The sequence below is a fragment of the Diabrotica undecimpunctata genome, chromosome 9 (assembly GCF_040954645.1).
Source record: "Diabrotica undecimpunctata isolate CICGRU chromosome 9, icDiaUnde3, whole genome shotgun sequence".
Taxonomy (NCBI): domain Eukaryota; kingdom Metazoa; phylum Arthropoda; class Insecta; order Coleoptera; family Chrysomelidae; genus Diabrotica; species Diabrotica undecimpunctata.
In genome coordinates, this window is record NC_092811.1 from 90,726,819 (window position 1) to 90,747,538 (window position 20,720).

A 20,720-nucleotide genomic window follows, 5' to 3' on the forward strand; every position below is an offset into this window, starting at 1 on the left:
TCGCCAAACGTCAATCTTGTCAATGTCAAAAACGAATACGGCTAGTCATTCAATTTCTTGAAGTTACTTTCATTACGTCCAAATAAATAAAACTAAAAATGACCCAAATGGATCCTGAACGTGAAAAAAGTCTTCAAGAGTATAGGAAAAAATTATTAGAACACAAAGAAGTTGAGTCTAGATTAAAAGAGAGTAAGTACAGATTGTATTCAAACCATTCCTTTATTAACATGTTTTCATATTTTCAGTGCGAGAGCAGCTAAAAGATCTTACAAAACAATATGATAAATCAGAAAATGATCTTAAAGCTTTGCAGAGTATGGGCCAAATAGTTGGAGAAGTACTCAAACAACTCACTGAAGAAAAATGTAAGTTTATAAGGAAGCCTTGCAGATATAAATTTAATTAGAAATTATGGTAATATATATTTTGTTTATAGTTATAGTCAAAGCTACCAATGGTCCCCGTTATGTGGTAGGATGTCGTCGTCAACTAGACAAAGCAAAGTTAAAAGCAGGAACTAGAGTAGCATTGGACATGACTACATTAACTATTATGCGATATTTGCCTAGAGAAGTGGACCCATTGGTGTATAATATGAGTCATGAAGATCCTGGAGATGTTACTTATTCCGCTATTGGTGGTTTATCTGAACAGATTAGAGAACTTCGAGAGGTTATTGAATTGCCTTTGTTGAATCCAGAATTGTTTATGAGAGTTGGAATTACCCCACCTAAAGGTACACTCAATTGACACACTGAATGATATTTATATTAAATTGTGTGTATTTTAGGTTGTTTATTATATGGTCCTCCAGGTACTGGAAAAACTCTACTAGCTAGAGCTGTAGCATCTCAGTTGGATGCAAATTTCCTCAAAGTAGTCTCCAGTGCTATTGTTGATAAATATATTGGAGAATCTGCAAGACTGATCAGGGAAATGTTTAACTATGCTAAAGACCATCAACCTTGCATTATTTTCATGGATGAAATTGATGCTATTGGTAAGTATTATCTTTAAATTCATTATTTTGTGATATTTTGATGAATAAATAAGTTTAAAATAATATAAACAACAGCACATTGTACATGATTATCTTGGTATATTATGCAATATGGTTTGAGGAAAAAAACACTAGATACATCCAATTTGAATATTGTTTGCCAATGTTTAAAAAGAAAACATAGCTGTAAAAAATACAGTGACATAAATACAGTACTATTAGATACCATGTCTGAAATTAAAACTTTATATTAAAGCATGATACTATAACAAATAAGGTATGCTCACTTGCCATTCTAATTTTAATCGACTTTGCGCATGACGTCATAGCGAGACAAAGCCAGGGGACTTGTGTGGATCTTATTTTAACAATGCATCATATGTCCATTACTGTAATGAACAACTTTGAAACTTAAACTGTTAACGGTAAGTATACCTCGATGCCATATTATACACTAAGAAGTCATAACTAGTTACTTTCTGTGAAAACGTGGTTTGAAAATTAATAAGTAATTTGTAAAATTAATTAAGCAGGTAAAAGCAGGTCATACTTCAGACTTTATGAATATCATTTAGACATTTATTTTACAATCTTCATGATTTTTCTCTTGCGGATATTGTAATAATTATCTTTAATATTTTTATTTAGAATTAGTATTAAATACATTTTACATATAAAAAAAGTAATTTTACATCTTCGCTAACAATTACATATTTTGCAGCTTCTGTAAGGTTTTTTAAATAATTTTTAGTTATTTTTAATTTGTTGTTGTTGTCATTGTAACTACGAAAAATATGTCCCAGTTTACTACATTTAGTTACAAATTCCAGTGTTGGTTTGAGTAAACCACCCTCAGAAATGTGGTTTACCCAAGTAAACAATTTATCGTTAGCATCCGGAATATATCCAAGTATTTCTTTTTTTTTGTAACTTAAATGCAATGAAACCGGCTAAATTTTTCAATCAATCCCATTCCAGTTATATTCGAATTAATAAAATCCTGATGACTGTCAATTAAATTTTCAGGGTTAATTTCTGTATCACCACTACGAAGGTTTAGCGAGGAAAAGATCTCTTCAGTGACAATTTCATAATAATTAATTATACTATTAGCAGTAATATTCCACTATAGTTTTTCTTTTGAACAATAGTCAGATTCTGTAAAATGTTTTGATCATATTCTCGCGGTTTCTACATTAAATTTGTCTCACTGAAAACGCTTGAAGTCCCATACTTTACGCATTTGTTTGTCTCTAGGAAACACAAAAAAATGACATTTCGAAAAAAATTTATTTATTATAATTGTTTAAACAACCCACCACTGCACAATACATTATGGCAACCAAATAATTAGTCTTCTTTATAAAGTAGCTACAGATAGTCGAGAGGAAGTTGCATACGATAAATAAATTAGGTGATATTAACACAGTAAACTGAATGTTTTCACCACAAAATTTATATAACAATATAATATACAAAGTCTTTACTACATCAATGAATAAATAAAAATATCATTCATTAAGTTTTGAAGCACACAGAATAGCAACAGATAAAGCATTTAACTTGGCATCATTAAAGTTGTCTCGGGCTTACGTCACAGGTGTGTGAGAGAGATGCAACAATATGCGTGTTGACTTATCTTGTTAGTTATAGTATCATGATATTAAAGTAGGCCTTAATATAAGGTATACCAAACTGGATTTTTGCTTATCTAGCCATTATCGTACAGGTTTTTACTATAAGTAATTTTTAAGAAAAACCTAAGAGTTTAAGAAAAACTTCTATCAATGAAATAGCTGGAAGATAAAACTTATTTAATCAACAAATCACATTTGATCTTCTTGAGAGTGAGCTTATAAAAGGAAAATTTATTGATATTTTGAGAATAAATACTCATATTAGCATTTCTACATCTAAATTTTCTTAAAAGTAATGGCACCAATGAGCTTAAGGTTTGCTATATATATTATATAATATGCCAGTCAAATATGTTTTAATATCAATAAGGTGACAATCAAAAATAAGTGAAGCAGTGTTGTTAGAGACTTGAACACTGGGAATGCAGCTTATCAAATTTTGTAAGGGGCAGACCCAAGTTCAATTTGAAAGCATATAAGTTAAATATATAGTAAATTAGCTAATCAAAAGTTTTTTCCCTGAAGTCCACTAGAGGTCAGTATTATGCATAAATTCAGAGCCACAATTCATATACATTGATCAACTGGTCAGCATACTTGTAAAACTTAGTAAGCCAGTTTAGTTAATAACATGATTCACCTTTCAAAGATCCTGTTGAAAAATTTGTATATTGAAACCCACCATTTTCAAAGACCTCTAACGAGACTGTTTCCATTTTTCTTAGGAAATAAGATTATTAGTGTTAGATAGAATATAAATGTAAGACTTTGTCTTTCATCAACAACTCTCCTATATACCCAATTCAGCTGGTCACAAGCTACCTGTTTAGGATGTCTTAAGGGCAAAATAATGCCAATTCAGTGATGATAGAACACAATGCTGTGGATGTGAAATCTCATAGAATGATTCTCAATTACTCAATATCCATAAAAAATTATTTTTGATTTTCAATCTTTTGGATCAATTAATTTTAACTTATGCCATCCACATGAATATGTTTTTGTATCTTATTTAACATTGTCTTATATCATAAAATCTTGTTTATCATTGACAATTTGAATATTTTCCTTATGAACCAGTACTTAGATCTTTTGAGATAATTATGTCATGTCACACATTTATCTTCTCTTCTGTGTATACAAATATATGGTAACTACAGTTTAACATCCACTCAGAACAACTAAGTGTTAAAAGAGCTGTACTAGACTATTAGGACTTCATGGTTTGTCAGAGCCTTCGAATTGGCAACTAAGGCAATATTTTTTGTTTTTGTAGCGGGATTTGATGTGGGACATATTCGTACTCAGGCAGTGTTACTTTACATGTTTGTCATCACTTAAAAGATATGAAATAAGTTAAGATAGAATTTCATCTGTTTTGATTACAAATTAAAGTATACTTTGTTTACTAACATTTTGTAATTAGGTAACATCAGATTTTAACTAGCATATCATCATAATTTGCCCTGCATGTGGCTGTTCATTAAAAGGAACAATCTTTCGTAAAACACTAACAGCATTGAGACCATCATTTAAAGTTGGCACTGTAAATTGTTCTTTAGAGTCTGCCTGTTCGTCATTTTCTTCGTGAAATCCTTGTACAATATTATCCTCTGTAGCTGTTGTACAAATTGCAGTAGTATATAAAGTAATATATAAAGTTGTATATCTGCTTCAGTAGTATATAAAGCTAGCTGCGTATTTTGGGCTAATTGAACAAAAGAAATATTGTCCTCTTAATCATCATCAGTCACTTCATCTGAGGATCTTGTTAAGAGATCTTTAAAACTTGCATGTCTAAAGCAGTTAGCTATAGTTTTTTGTGAAACTTTTTCCCATGCTTCTGATATCATCCAAGATGAGATCAAGAACTGTAATACTTCTCTGGTCATTACTGTCAAGGTTTTGTATAAACTTTAACACTTGCAGCCTTCTATAATGAGATTTGAAACATCTTATTACACCTTCCAAATATTGCAGTACATAATATGCAACATTTGCTGTTAAGAAGACAATTAAATGTATTTCAGATTGGTAACAGCGGCATAAGCAGGACAATTATCAACAAAAAATATAACTTTCTTACTGTTTCTTTTTAATTCAGTGTCCTAGTTTCGTAACAATCTTTCAAAAATTTCCGATGTTATCCTGACTTCACATTGTTTTTATAGTCTTGTCTTATACATTTTTCTCCAGAAAAATACTCTCACTATAAAATCGTGTCTGGTAATATTGTAAAAAAGTCCAGTTTCTTCTGCGTTAAAAATGTTATCTTAAGCTACAGTTTGTTAGAACAGTATGCAGCGCACAGCATACACGTACAGCAGAATCTGTTCTACTCGACTCACGGCAGTTTTGGGTGAGTCGGTTTGTTAGATTAATTCGCATAAATATTCTGTCGCTCTGAAAACAAGTTCAGGAATTAGTTTCACATTTATTCTCTCAAAGGTTGTACGTTTAAAAAAATGAATTCTCCCAAACTTAACTCAATAATTTTATTACTCCAAGAAGAGGAGGAAGAAGAAGAGTTGATAACGTTAAATCTAAATAAAAGAAATAAAAATGTAAACGAAATTTTTTCATGTCTTAATACAGAAGGTGCTTTTAAATTAATAGTCGAAGAAAGATTGTTTTAAAACGAGGAAAAATTTCGAGAATATTTTAGACTTTCCAGGGATTTATTTGGAACTGTCTTACAATTTGTACTAGATCCACTAGTCTTTTATCTTCCTCGGGAGAAAATTTAGTAGGCATCACTTAATTATTACAATAATAATAACTATATAAAAATACAATTATTATTTCGGTATAGATGTGTACGCTGTGAGCTCAGCTGAACGTTTGCGTCCAAATCAAATCGCAGTTGATTCCAGCGCACACCGTCGACGTACACGGCTATCGCTCTGCAGTGCGCGCAGCTCAGCAGAACCTAACAAACCGTTATCATAGAGAACCATTTCTTTGATTTTGACGAACGTACGCGGCGTTCGACTGACTGTGAGTTATGCGTCGCTCACTGTTCTAACAAACCATAGCTTTAGTCTGTACTGCCCTCCTAAGCCAAGATGACATAAGTCAAGGTTTAGTTCATCCGAGATAATTAAAATTTTAGTAAGTTGGTTTCAGCACAAGTTAATTTTTGTTATTTTACACATTGTTACACATATTTTACACAGACAATGTCTAGTATTTTTGGATATAAACTTACTGAGAAGATGCAAAATTAGTACTATGTTTTTAAAAAAATGTATATATTTAACAGAAAAAAATGAGATACATTTATTTTGCTTGGGAAATTGATATCAGTTAGATTAGTTACATTATTGCTCTGATATTTATATACAATCATTACCTGGTATGACACAGATACTATCAGGAAGAACTAATAAAAATTGATCATTTCAGTTATCTTAGCTTTATAACCTTTATTTTCTATTAAAGAATATATGCGAAGCTCTCAATTTTGCACAAAAGACGCATATCAATAATATGAAAATAAAGTGCCTGTAAATAAAACCTAAAGTGAAATATACACTATATTACACTAAAGTAAAAACAGTGGTGAATTTATTCCAACATAGTAGGTAAATTTTCCCAAAACTGTAACCCTGTCTTCATGATCTCTCCGATATGGTGAAGTATATTATTTTTTTTTTCTGAAGGGGTATTCCATTTACCTTTTTACACATTGTGGGCTTTGGTAATTCATTATTTTTTGTAGTTTTAGGATTGAATTGTGCAAGTTGAAAGTTTCACAAATTTTGCATTTTTCTTGTCCCAATTTTACAATAGAAATATTAAGTAGCTTTGCCACCACCCTACGTTTTAAACCTGGTAAATCAGAAGAACTTTTATTTTCATTTTCACACATTTTGAACACTCAAAACAGACCAACAAAATCGTACATTACCTCGCTGATTGGCAGACCGCCTATTCACCCTTAAGCATAAAATAGAGATTATTATTATTTTATATAATTCCCTAAGCCAAATTAACTTATCTCTGAGATAGGATAATTTTGCTTAGGAAAATAGAGTTAAGTCAAATTCGACAAGGTTTTGCAGCTATTTTTGAGATACGGGGTATTTTATTAGCAGTTTTGAAGCCGTTTCATGTGACATACCTCTGTTGCACTTAGTAAATTTGATGCATATAAGTACAAAGGCCCACAAAGGTACACACCTTTGATGCAAAATTGGCAAACTATTGAGTTACATCATTTTGGCTTAGGAGGGCAGTGTAGTATTCATATAATGTATGTCATTTTTGCATCATCCATTCTTCTACAGCACATTTATCAACACTGGCAGTTTTATCACTCATTTTCCTACCAACAATACCGTGCCTCTCTCGGTAATGTTGAATCTGACTAGATGAACAAACAAAATCTTCACCAAAATGCTGAACAAAATCATTTGCTTAATAAATAGTTCTGGCTGGTTTCATTTTCAAAATATAAAGGTGTCATAAATGTTGCTGTAAAAGGTTTTAACTGCGCATGTAATCGTTTTCCAAGAAGTTATTGATTTGTTACAATTATAAAAATCCTAAAATATAACATAAGTAATCACCATAGTTGCCACCTTTCATTTTTTTAGCTTGCTAGATTCATAATTATATTGATGAATCTTTATATTGTTGTCGTCTAAATGCCTATACAGTAGAACTCCAATTATCCGGATTAATTGGGACTGGACCCCATCCAGATAATCAAAAATCCGGATAATTGGATTTTCCTCGAAAAATACCTTTTCCGGGAAAGAAACGTAATTACAGCAAAATACAATGGAGAACATATACGGTATTTATTATGAAAAACAATACAGTATACACAACAATATGTAAATGACAAAGTTTATATTACGTAATATTGACACACAATACTGAATCACAGTAAAATGAATTATTTTTTTAACATATCAGGCAGAGTCAGTTGTTTTGCTGACTTGAATCGTTTCCGCGCCGCCAAGTCTTGCATTCTTTTGACGGTGAGGAGTTGCAGGTGGTCACACTCTGGTTGCCGCTCCATCCATTTAAGCGCGGTGTCTAGCCCTACCGATGCCTCACTCGCAGTCGTCGGCCCCTCGTCTAGCTCGGTAGCGAAGTCCTCGTCTTCCGGTTCCGGGTCATCACTTCCAGCTATCACAACACTTTGGACGAGTTCATTATCATCGAGAATCTGGATTCCAGGATCCGTAGAATCACTTAACAACCGCTCCTTTACATCCTCTGCACTGCACTCGGAACATCCGGGAATGTTTACGATGATATTTCTGATTTCTTCAACCGTTACCTCGTCATTTTCCTCCTCTCTCTCTTCCTCTTCTTTTTGGCGCTGCTTCTCTTTCTGTAGCTCCTCCTTTGTTGAAATTCCTTTCAACTTATTCCAAGCCCTTCTCAATGTTGCTGCTGTAACCATACTCCACGCTTCTGCTACCATATACGAGCAATCTTTTAAATTGATTTTTTTGTGATGAGCGACAATGCCTTCTTCATTTTCATTTTCCATCAACAGTTTCCTAATCAACTGCCTCCTGTAATGAAGCTTAATTTTTTCTATAACCAACTGATCCATCGGCTGCAACAAACTCGGTACGTTTAGTGGCAAAAACATTGCTCGAAATCTTCCATCTTCTCTTTCTAGCAGGTTTTCAGGGGGTGGGTGGGTGCATTATCAAGAAGTAACAGCACCTGTTCTGCTGCCTTCTTTTCCCAATGTTTTTTGACTTCAGGTATGAACACTTTATCAAACCACTCTGTAAATAAAGTAGCAGTCATCCAAGCCTTTTTTTTTGTTTTTATAGACCACGGGAAGTTTTTTAGATTCTTGAATGCTCTGGGATTTTTGGATTTTCCTACCATGAGTAGGGGTAATCTATGATTTCCGGTTGCGTTAGCACAATTCAGGGTAGTAACGCGCTCTTTGCTTACTTTGTGACCATGAGCACTTGATTCTCTTTTGGAAGCCATTGTAATTTTTGGCAAGGCTTTTCAGTTTAGGCCCGTTTCATCAGCATTGTATACAAACTCAGGGTCATAAGAATCTGATTCAACTTTACAAGTTTCAATGAAGTTTTCAGCAGCTTTAGGGTCAGTTGAAAGCTTCTCTCCACTTAAGTCCAACTCCCGTATTCCGTGCCTGGCTTTAAAATTTCGTACACCCATTACTTGCTTTAAATGAACCCACACTGTCCATTTCTCGGCAAAAAGCATAGCTTTTTCACAAATAATAGGGCCTGAAAGAGAATACCCCAATGTTCACTGCTGCACGAACCACTTAAACACCACTTCTTCCAGTTCTTTATTTTCAGCTGTTTTCATACTCTTTCTCGATGAACTTCCGTCTTCATTCTTGAGGACGGATACAAAGTTTACAATAGAGAATTTATTTTTTTTAATGTCAGATACTGTTGACGTTCCCACTTTGTACACCTCGGCTAAATGTTTACCCGTCACACCTTTGTCCAACTGTTCGATAATTTTAATTTTATCGGCCAACGATAATACCACACGTTTCCTCTTAGAACTCATCGTAGTTCACTAAACACAATAATCAAAACACTAAAAAAACACGGACACTACTGCAGTTTGAAGAAGCACTAAACGACTGACTATGTAGCAGGTGCCGCGAGCGTGGGTCATCGCTCCCCCTCCCTATAGCCCGTTGCTATCGCTACAATACAGTCTGTTCGCAGTTAGAAGGGTCAACTACTACGCGCGGTTCCTGCATACATATTTATTTCTCTCAGGACGTGGCGCTTATACAAACTTGATTTTTTCTTTTTCTCAATCTGATCCGGATAATTGGCGATCCGGATAATTGGAGTCCGGATAATTGGAGTTGTACTGTATTTAGTTTTATTACCTTATTGTATGTAACTTATTAGAGAAAGATTAGATAGATATAGGAATGAGAACTAATACTCTAGAGTTAAATTTTGTTCTTTTTACTTACAAATTTTGAAGAATCATTACTTTCTAGTCAAAATTTTGTTGTATTTATCCTAGCTTTGTTGTATTGTTGTATTTATCCTAGTTTTATAAATTGGGAATTAAATTAACAATATATTTTATTTTTAGGTGGTAGAAGATTTTCTGAAGGTACTTCAGCTGATAGAGAAATCCAAAGGACTCTTATGGAACTGCTTAACCAGATGGATGGTTTTGATTCATTAGGACAGGTAATATTCATCTGTCTTGCTCTTATATGTTATTAATTCTTTATTATTAAAAAAATTAATCTCCATTACAAGTCTGCAGTGATATGGAAATAGTTGACATTTGTTTAAAATTTGTATCAAAATGTGTTTTTTGCTGACCGTGCAGTTTAGTAACACTATTTCTTGTTGACAAATGTCTAGATGTTGGAAAATTTCTAACATATCAAAATTAGACTAGATTGTAATGTCAATTTTGACCCTATTACTTCAGAAAGTATTAGTGAAATTTTAAGTCAAAAATTTATTTAATCTATTCAGTTCTGATTACATGCGATTGTATGATACAGTTCCTTGTGAAGCCTGGAACACATCCTATCATACAGCCTTCCGAACTATGTATGATTGGAAGGCTGCATGATAGGTGTGTCCCAGGCTTGATAGATGCTGATAAGTTGATTCTTTGTTGTACTTAAGCCGGCTTAAGTAAAGCTTAAGCTTAAGTTGGCTTATTGTAAATTGTGTATATAGTAACTAAGAAAAGTCGACTGTATTGTCTATACAAAGAATCACTAGTATCTAGGGTGACTACCGATCCGATTCTTTTTAAATAAAAATTCCCATCCTATCAGGATCCGAACGCACGCTCACTGAGTTTATATGCTTAGTAAGTTGGCGCTCTGACCACTGCTTCCACCAAAGCATGATGTATTCAAGAAATCATAAAGGCTATTTAAGTCAATCTCTAAGTAAATATCCTAATTTATGGTCAGCAGCGAATGGGTTAAGTGATTTTATTGATTTAAATATATCAGTAAAGGAAAGATGTATATAAGGGTATTTCATGGGTATTCTCTCAGTAGTTGTGACATAGTTGGAGTTTTTCTCTTTTTAGTAGTAAAATTTTTGCCTAAACTGTTTATCAATGATATTTTAATAGTACAATGGTTGTGTTATATTAAATACATTCGTTTACACATTCTAATAACTTTTTCCAGTATCTTGTTACTCTTTCAGCTTTGAATATTTTTTATTTTCATTGGTTCTCCAACATTGACTGCTATACATAACTGTGGTTTGAGAACTGTTAGTTCAATAGTTACATGTCAGGGATGCCCGGTGAATTTTATTTTGTCTTTATTGAATACTATTTATTTTATCAATGAGTGCAGGCTTTCGCAACCGGGGTTTTGTAATGATACATTGGCTTCCGATGTTTATAGGTCGTGATCTAGAATTATTTGTTCCTGTCATTTCGTCCACTTCTGCAACATACATTATCAAATTCGATGCGACAACTGATATATTTATCTATCGCTTATTGACGATCTTCTGCTGTATATCTAACCTATGGGTGACCGGGAAGTGCTGATTGGTCCGAATTGGTACTGGAATTTACGGCGTGTCAGAGACGGATATTTAGATTCAGATCCTCTTCTTTATAATTAAAGTTCACTCAGGACAGACAGACAGACAGAATTCATTGTTTTCTGTAGTGGTTCAGTCCTCCTCTTCCTCCTAAGTGCCTTCTCTGTTGAGGTTGTCGATCAATATGGCAAATTTCTCTCTGTTCTGGGCTTGATGAATTAATTCATTTCCTTTTGTGTGGTTGTTCTTGTGTGGTAGTGGAAATACTCCTCTAACTGAACATAAGAGGAACTGTACAAATATGTTTTTGTTGCTTTTGAAAACATCGAAAATAACACGAGTTTTTGTTAGTCTGTTGGACTTCCTGAATACCAATAATTTTATAACCAAACTAAAGTGGAATATGCATCTATTGTATGGTCTCCATAATACCAAGTTCATTTGTACTACATTGGAGAGATTGCAGAACAAATTTTTAAGATATTGAGTATATAAATTAAACATATGCATTATTCATCATGATTATACAGATATTTTAAAAACAACATGAATTTATTTATTAAAAACCCGAAGAGATAACTCTGATTTAGTATGTGTTTAAATTAATTAATGGTTTGTCTGAACGTTTGTTATCCTGAACTTCTCTAATCTATTAGTTTATAAAGTGCTAGTCAAAAGTCCGTTCCCCCTAGTATCTTTTGAACAATTATTGTTATAATAGTGAAATTTGGAGGGAGGTAATAAACAGACGTAGGCTTCTCAACTAGTCATAACAGGTGACGTAATAGTGACAGATGACGTTACAGCGCAACTGTGGCAGATAATTTTAAATGGGACCTTATAGCAAGTGAGATACCTCATTTGAAAGGTATTGAAAATACCTATTCAGTCATAATAATTTTGTTTGAGCTTAAGCTCATTTTCATGAATAAATTAAATAAATACTAAAATTGTTGCTTCTCATTTAATTAATAAATATTTAACAACCAGTTCTTATAGTAAGTGTTCAAAATGTGCTCCATCTACTTCCTGACAGTAATGCATCCTATTTCTAAACTCTTGTCATACTTGTTTAAATGTGTCGGGGGAAATTGCCCTACATTCTTTAAAAATTCATTGTTTCAAAATGTCAATATTGTCGGATGCTGTAGCGTAAACTTTAAATATCAAGTATCCCCACAGAAAAAAATCTAATGGTGTGAGGTCCGATGACCGAGCTGACCATTCTATTGTACCTCGTCGTCCAATCGATCTACCACGATATTCCTCATCTAAGCAACTTGGAAATAACGTTTCAACAAGATGGTGCTCCTTCACACCATTATGGTGTAGTAAGACGTTACCTAGATGAGGAATATCGTGGTAGATTAATTGGACGACGAGGTACGATAAAATTGCCAGCTCGGTCACCGGACCTCAAACCATTAGATTTTTTCTGTTGGGATACTTGAAATCTAAAGTTGATTGATACTTAAAATAATTTTAGTATTTATTTAATTTATTCATCAAAATGAGCTTGAACTCAAATAAAATTAGTATGGTCGAATAGGTATTTTCAATACCTTCCAAACGAGGTATCACTTGCCATAAGGTCCTATTTAAAATTATCTGTCACAGTGGGTCTGTAACTTCATCTGTCACTATGATGTCATTTGTTATGACTAGTTAAGAAGCCTATGTCTGTTTATTACCTCCCTCCAAATTTCACTATTATAAGTATAACCATTCAAAAGATACGAGGGGGGAACAGACTTTTAACTAGCACTGTATGTTCTCTAAAGAAGTCTGATATGTTGTTCTGTTTTATATACTTTCATTTCACTTAGTTTGTAAGCAATTACCGAGATTGATTTTTATACTGTATGTTAACATATATTTTTCTGTAATGGGGTAATCCTGTATACCTATTAATAAATAAATAAATTTTTTCAAAAAAAATGTTTGACAAAACGCAGCGATAATTTCAAAGATAGCATTCCTCAAACATTGAATAATATTGTTTAAGTTCAATAATAGATACAGGATATAAATATATCAGCCTTTTTAAATTCCTTTTTTTTTAGGTAAAAATGATTATGGCAACCAACAGACCCGATACTCTAGATCCTGCTCTGCTCCGTCCTGGTCGTTTGGACAGAAAAATCGAGATACCTCTTCCAAACGAGCAAGCCCGTCTTGAAATTTTGAAGATCCATGCACTCCCAATCGCTAAACATGGAGAAATTGATTATGAAGCAATCGTAAAATTATCTGACACATTCAATGGAGCCGATTTAAGGTAAGAATCTAAGTTGAATCTAACCGGAACCTTTACATATTATTTTTATATACTATTTATTATTTATCGCATGGCAATTCAAACAAATTAAGTAACAAATTTTTAATACTAATAATAATGAACAAACTAGTTGCAAACAGGAAGTCTTCAGGATTCCCATTATAGGACCTTGCAGGACACTCTTCAATAGTGTGGTCGATGGTGTGGTTCTCTCCACACTCTCTAGGTGTAACATGTACACAATACGGCAAATGCCGCATTGTTTCTTTTCTTGTCTTACTGTATCCGATTATGGATGTTGCTCTGTATTATGAGGTGTATAGAATGTTATATTTCTCTAGATATCTAAATATTACAGCTTTGGAATCATCATTGTTTAAGTTATTTTCACTTTATTTAACAATTACATGATCTTAATATACAGGCCCCGTTTAATATCCTTAGTCTCTTAGCAAATTGACTGAGAGAATTTATAATGCATTAGTAAAGTTTCTGTCAAGTACCAAAATAGTCTTGTAGTGTCAACTAGCAAAACAAAATATATATATATATATATATATATATATATATATATATATATATATATATATATATATATATATAAAATGTGGTGAGCAACTTGGACAGTCCATAGCAAAGCAGCTGTCGGATTGAGTAGATAGGTGCTCAAGAGTTTGGTGTGGAACTCTGAGAACCTCATCATCTTGTTTGTATATAAATATAGATAAAATAGAGATAATACAAAAAAAGTATTTTGATTTATATTATGTATACCGTTTTTTGAACACACTGATAATGTTGAAAAGATGCTATATTTAACTTGTCTCTTATTTTAATTTTATTACTTAAATCATATTATTCAACTCTTCGTTATTGATATTTTATGAACTTTACGGTTATTAAATGTTTATATTTGAGGTATTAATCATGTTGTAACTGGCTGATCCTAGTCCATGCCATACAAAAAAACATGCTTAGCTTTTTTAAGACTTGATCTTGTGACATATTTATGTCTCTACTTATAGTATAACTGAGGAATGTTGCTATGTGGTACGGGTAGAACTTTTGGTGAAACCACTAAAGGGACTCCTTTGTTGGCGGTCGAAATGAGGCATAGAATGGGGGTTATAATATATATATATATATATATATATATATATATATATATATATATATATATATATATATATATATATATAATATATATATATATATATATATATATATATATATATATATATATATATATATATATATATATATATTAGTGCGAAAAGAACAGTATGATGTTGTTCTGCTGACAGAGAGAGCTTATTTTTAACACCCATTAGATTTAAAAACGGAAACGTCAAATATACGTTCAGTTTTTCATTAATAATAATTCTGGTTTTATTCGTAAAAAAACAGAATAAAGAAATCGATATTTTAAGTTGGCAAAATGGGAAAATGGAAACCTTTAGAACTGTACATAAAATTCAAATTATTAAATGGCATTATTATGGAAGTAAAGTTAAAGCCGACGATATAATCGGTAGGTTTTCGTTTTCATTCGAAGGCCCTGTACCAACAAAATCTACAATTCACAATATTATTTTTAAATTTGAAAAAACTGGTTGTGTCAAGAATTGTAGAAAATGCACGGATAGTGATAAAGATGAAAATCAACCAGCTTGTGCAATTTATGAAAAACGGGAACAGCGTAAAACTGCCGTATGTGGTCTAGCTGAAATCAATGTTCATTGTAACAACACTCTTATTTAAAAAAAGAAACAAGTATCATTGCTACAAATTGTACAAAACTCAGGAAACCTTCTGATTATGAACTACGGATGGTGTTTTGTAAGGACATAAAGAAACGCACTAATCGTGACAAAAATTTCATGAAAAAAAAATCTTGTTTATAGATGTGTCTTTTTTTTTTTAACTTGCCATCACAATCCATTTGTTACTGTAGGGTACTCTACAGAAAATAGGCACATAAGTGTTTCTTACAAAACGCAATACCGTCAAAAAGTCAACGTCTGGGCTGGTATTTTAGGTGACAACGTAATTGGCCCTTTTTTCATTGTGGGCACTTCGTGTCGTCGTAAATACCTAGATCTCCTGAGAAATGATATAATTCCTGCAGTTCGAGAATTAGCTATTAATATGGATGAAATTTGGTTGCATCAAGACGGCTGTCCAGCTCACAATGCACGGAAAGTGTTAGATTTTTTAAACATTACGTTTCCAGATAGAGTTATAAGTACAAAAGGTACCATAAAAATGCCACCTCGCTCTAATGATCTTGCACCTTTGGACTTTTTCGTATGGGGTTATATGAAGCAACAAATTTGCCGACATGAGCGTGAACGTGCCGGAAATTTAGACGAATTACGTCACAAAATCATTCAGTCCTTTCAAAGCAGAACACCTGAAATGTTGTCAAACACCCGAAGGCAATTATACAATAGATTGGGCTACTGCTTGGCTGAACGTGGTGAACTTTTTGAAAATTTATGCCGTTATGAATTTATTATGTTATTTTTTACGAATTGAAATTAAAGAAACTTATGATTTAATCTTAGATATGAACCTGCTCTTAAATCTTGTAATCACATCGTTGAAATATTTCCCCAGACTATCTAAAAAATAATATGGTAGAATAAACTGGTACCAGAAGAGTGGCCAAAGTGAATAATATTTCCGTTGCATAAAAAGGGTGATCAACTGGAGTGTAAGAACTCTAGAGGCTTTACTCTGTTAGCATCTGCGTATAAAATCTTCGGCAATGTATTGTTTGGAGATATTGTTGGTCAATATCAATGCGGATTTACTGCTGGAAAGTCAACTACACATCAAATTCAAGCATATAGGCAGATCCTAGAAAAGTCTCTAGAATATAACATAGCTATACACCATCTCTTCGTCGATTTCAAAGCAGCCTATGACAATGTGAAAAGAACTGCATTATATAATACAATGATAAAGTTTGGGATCCAACCTAAATTAGTTAAGTTGGCCCAACTAACAATGCAAAACGTAGTTAATGCGTTAGAATTGAAGGAGAAAACTCTACGTTCTTTGAGATTAATAATGGTCTAAGGCAGGGGGACGCGCTGGCGTGTCTCCTTGTTAATATTGCCTTAAAATAGGCAATCAGACAAATAAATATTAGAATGAATGGAACAATTTTTAATAGATGGACGCAAATTCTCGCATTCGCTGACGATATAGTTACTGTGTGCAGAAGTATGAGAGACATGTTGCAGTGTTTTACAAGGCGTGCGGACGCGGCAAGTAATTAGCACTTGTAATTAGAACAACTATATCTTTGAGCAAGTCAAAGAATTCACATATCTTTGGGAACTAATGATGTATATATATATATATATATATATATATATATATATATATATATATATATATATATATATATATATATATATATATATATAACTATTTTTTAAACTATTATATTAAACATATTTTAATTCTTTTTATAGAAATGTTTGCACAGAAGCTGGTCTTTTTGCTATAAGAGCTGAACGAGAGTATGTAATCCAAGAAGACTTTATGAAAGCCGTGAGAAAGGTAGCCGATAACAAGAAACTTGAAAGTAAATTAGATTATAAACCTGTATAAACCCAGTTGTATCTTTAACATAGTTTTAAGTTTTCCTTTTGCTACTATAAAACCATTTAACAAAATGTCTGTGTGAATAAAAAGGTATTTTGTAATTTTGGTTCTTTCATTTTTTATTATATTAAGATTATAAAGTTTGAGTAAAAAACCATTATATATTACCCAACTACACTAGATAATAGACGGACAAGAACAGGAAAGGAGTTTTCTACGGTTTCCAGATCCCATTGTTCCGTTGTATTTTGGAAATACCTTTGAAAAAACTCGAGATGTGGCACTCTGGGAGTGACCGAGGAGCGGAAGCATAACTTTCTTATTGTCTACGTACGGAGCGATGGTTTCTAATTTAATTCGATTCGATTTTAATTTATTTTATTTTTTTAATTTATTTTATACGCATAAAGAAATACGCATGAGACTGCGTTTACCACTCGCAAGTAGTGTGTAGTCTCGCGATAGTTCGTTATATTGCTTTACATTGTCTTTCTTTTGTTTTTATTTTTTCACATCTCGGCGTGATCCATTGCATCGATCAATGCATTCTGTCCATAGCCGGCGATAAGAAAGCTATGCTTCCAAAAACTTCACCTTAGCAGAACATGCCATGTAAAAATAGAATAAAATGCCAATGTCCTGAAGGGACATACTGGAAAACAAGGGCAAAGACAAAAAAATATGTTTATGTCTTGCTCTCTAAAAATAAGACAAAGTAATGAGTCAGAATAAAGCAAGTATCTTGTATTGAGATAGAATATCCAAAGAAATAGCATGACATTCAATCTCCACAAATTCGAGAAATGCATTCACAGAATTAACAACACGGCTAGATTAATGGATAGTACTGCAAGAATAATAGTGGACAAAACTCAGAAATTAGAAAGCTATATTTTTTAATATCAGGGGTCTCGTCTAACCGACAAGACGAATCCCCAAGCTGAGGCTGAGTCTCAATAGTGGAAACTGATCTACCAGGTACAACACCCTGCATGTACCTGTAAGTAAATAATCTTCAGACAATTCCGAGTTCAAACATCGAAAATATTATAATACCCACGTTTGTTCATCTAAAGACCTAGCCTACTGGCAAGGATCGATCCTATCCCAATAATCTTAGCGAATTCTAGGCAATGATAGAAAGACCCGACACCGAAGGATCAAAAAGCGACGTAGCTATGAACGCTTGTCCACCACAATTCCTGTGGTAACTTTTCTGACACCTCTTGCTGAGAACTCTTTAAACCCAAAGGATCGATAGGCCGTGCTTTCGCAGTCCCTATGCATACTGAACATCAGGATCAAGCCAGCTTTTGCTCTACGCAAGATTTCTGTCCTCGCTGAGATGGCCTTAGGACACCTGCGTTATTCTTTGATTTATGTACCGCCCTAGTCAAACTCCCCGTCTGACAGTGTCCTCGAATCGAATCAGGCTGGAGGTAAGTTGACGCTCGAAACGAAGCACATGAACGCTAGCCGGGTATAGGAGAAGCAAATCTTATCGGAACCACGACGCCGACGAACGTCACAATGAAACGTTACCCCGTGCCCTTGGCTCTAGAATACCGTGACAGTCGCCGCCTCGTGAGCGAACGACGCAAGCGTTTCGCCTTACCGAGTAAGTGAAGAAACGGTGAGTAGTGGTATTTCACCGGCGATGTTGCCATCTCCCACTTATGCTACACCTCTCATGTCTCCTTACAATGCCAGGCTAGAGTCATGCTCAACAGAGTCTTCTAAATTACCTACCTACAATCAAAACTTTTATATAACAATACCTCTTCTACAATTTTCCAACAAACCTTCAGTGTATATTACACTTTAATCCCAACATATTGATGTTTGCTACTGTTATAAGTAATCAAATTTCAACATATTTAATTTATATAAAATATTGGTTATAGTATTTAGACACATATTTCCGGTTACTCTGACTGCTTTGTTCAGACTTCCATCCTAATGCGTCATTTTAATAAGTTGCTATTAACAAGTCCTCATATACACTTTGTCTAAGGGAGAGCAACCCCAGTATTGGAGTCCTACGTTGCCATGAAGTAAATTCCGTCTATCTATAAACATCCTAGAATATTATCAGCAACAATGTAAATTAAAATTAATTTAACTATATTTAAAGGATTTTTACCCAGATATTTAGTGGAAATTCGTTTTCCCTGTGGAACTTACAGAAGATCTTCCTAAGACCATTGAAACAGCTTCTGGCTTTTCAATACGCGTTTTTATTTCGTAGCTATGATAATCATCATCATCATTAATGGCGCTACAACTCTTCGTGAGTCTTTACCGCGTTTACTATTGCCTTCCATGTTTGTCGGTCCTGTGCCAGTAATTCCCATTGTCGCACTCCCATTTTCTCTAGATCTTCTTTGACTGCATCTTTCCACCTTTTTATAGGCCGCCCTACAGACCTTCTTCCCTCTGGCCTTTCCCAGAACACATTATTTATAAGGCGATTGTCGTTACTGCGTATCACATGCCCTGTCCATCTGAGTCTATTGGCCTTTATATATCTGACTAGATTTTCTTTTTTGAATAGAGACTGTAGCTCGTTATTGTATCTGCCCCTCCATTCGTTTGTCACGCTGTCTCTGCAAGGGCCATATATCATTCGAAGAATTTTAAGTTCCCACACCAGCAATTTATTTATTTCTAACAAAAAGAGAAATCAAACGATTTCTACTTAGCGAAACCGAATTCAAATCTTAACCACTGTGTTTCCTAAAATTTGCGAAACAAACAGCTGGATGAATTACTCGGCAAGGGAATCTAAAATTGCATTCCACAAGCCGTTCATCCTAGTCAAAATTCGTAGTGAATTCAGTTTCTCGTACTTCCAACGAAGTAAATAACAAAACAGAATGACGGTATTAGATTTTTGCTTTGATACAGTGCAGCAACAACCGCTGATACGTATTTCGACCTTCTTAGGTCTCTTCATATTACCGTCATTCTGTTATTTATTTCTCTTTTTGTTAGCGTCCATGTTTCGCTTCCATACGCGACTGCTGGTCGTATTATGATCTTATATATATCCGGATTTTTGTATCTTGTGAAAGAAGTTTTGATATGATAATAGGTATCCTTAATATTGCACCCCAGATGGCATATTTTCTCCACTTTTTCTAACGGTGTGTCGTTTATTGTAATGTGGGCGTTTATGTTATTATTATTATTATACATAAGCGAAGGCAGAGGAACTAAGTCCCTATTATGCCCAAAAACAAAGAAATTTCATTAATAACCTACTAGTAAAAAACAAAAATTACAAATAAAAGAAATAAAATTACAATTTTTGGTTTAAAAGAAAAACAATATTTTAACTATAATGTCAAGTCTGTTTTTGAACGAGTTGGTAGAGGGAGCAGAGACAATGTTATCGTTAAGGTTATTCCAGCACTCAAAAACTCTATTTGGTAAAAAGTTCTGCCTTGATCTTGTAGAAAAATTTTCTTTCTTCAGTTTGAACTGATGACCTCTGAGGCGTTCATCTTGATTAATGGTAAACATTTCATCGAGATTTCCAAAATTGAATTTTAGTATTTTAAAAGTTGTAATTAAGTCTCCACGTTGTCGGCGAAGTTCAAAAGAAGTTAGGTTAGCCATACTAAGTCTTTCTGCATAAGAAGGTCTTCTCGGTCCCA

The 20,720-nt window shown here is 33.5% G+C and overlaps 1 protein-coding gene across 1 annotated transcript; it reads left to right on the forward strand.

The window, feature by feature from the left end:
* The first annotated feature begins 16 nt into the window (after window positions 1-16).
* Rpt4 (Regulatory particle triple-A ATPase 4) lies at window positions 17-17,162 on the forward strand. The gene is made up of 7 exons (XM_072543814.1): window positions 17-192; window positions 249-368; window positions 440-739; window positions 794-1,003; window positions 9,721-9,821; window positions 13,229-13,443; window positions 16,929-17,162. Exons 1-7 carry the CDS (start codon window positions 99-101, stop codon window positions 17,065-17,067), a joined length of 1,179 nt encoding a protein of 392 aa, XP_072399915.1. The 5' UTR covers window positions 17-98; the 3' UTR covers window positions 17,068-17,162.
* The last annotated feature ends 3,558 nt before the right edge of the window (window positions 17,163-20,720 follow it).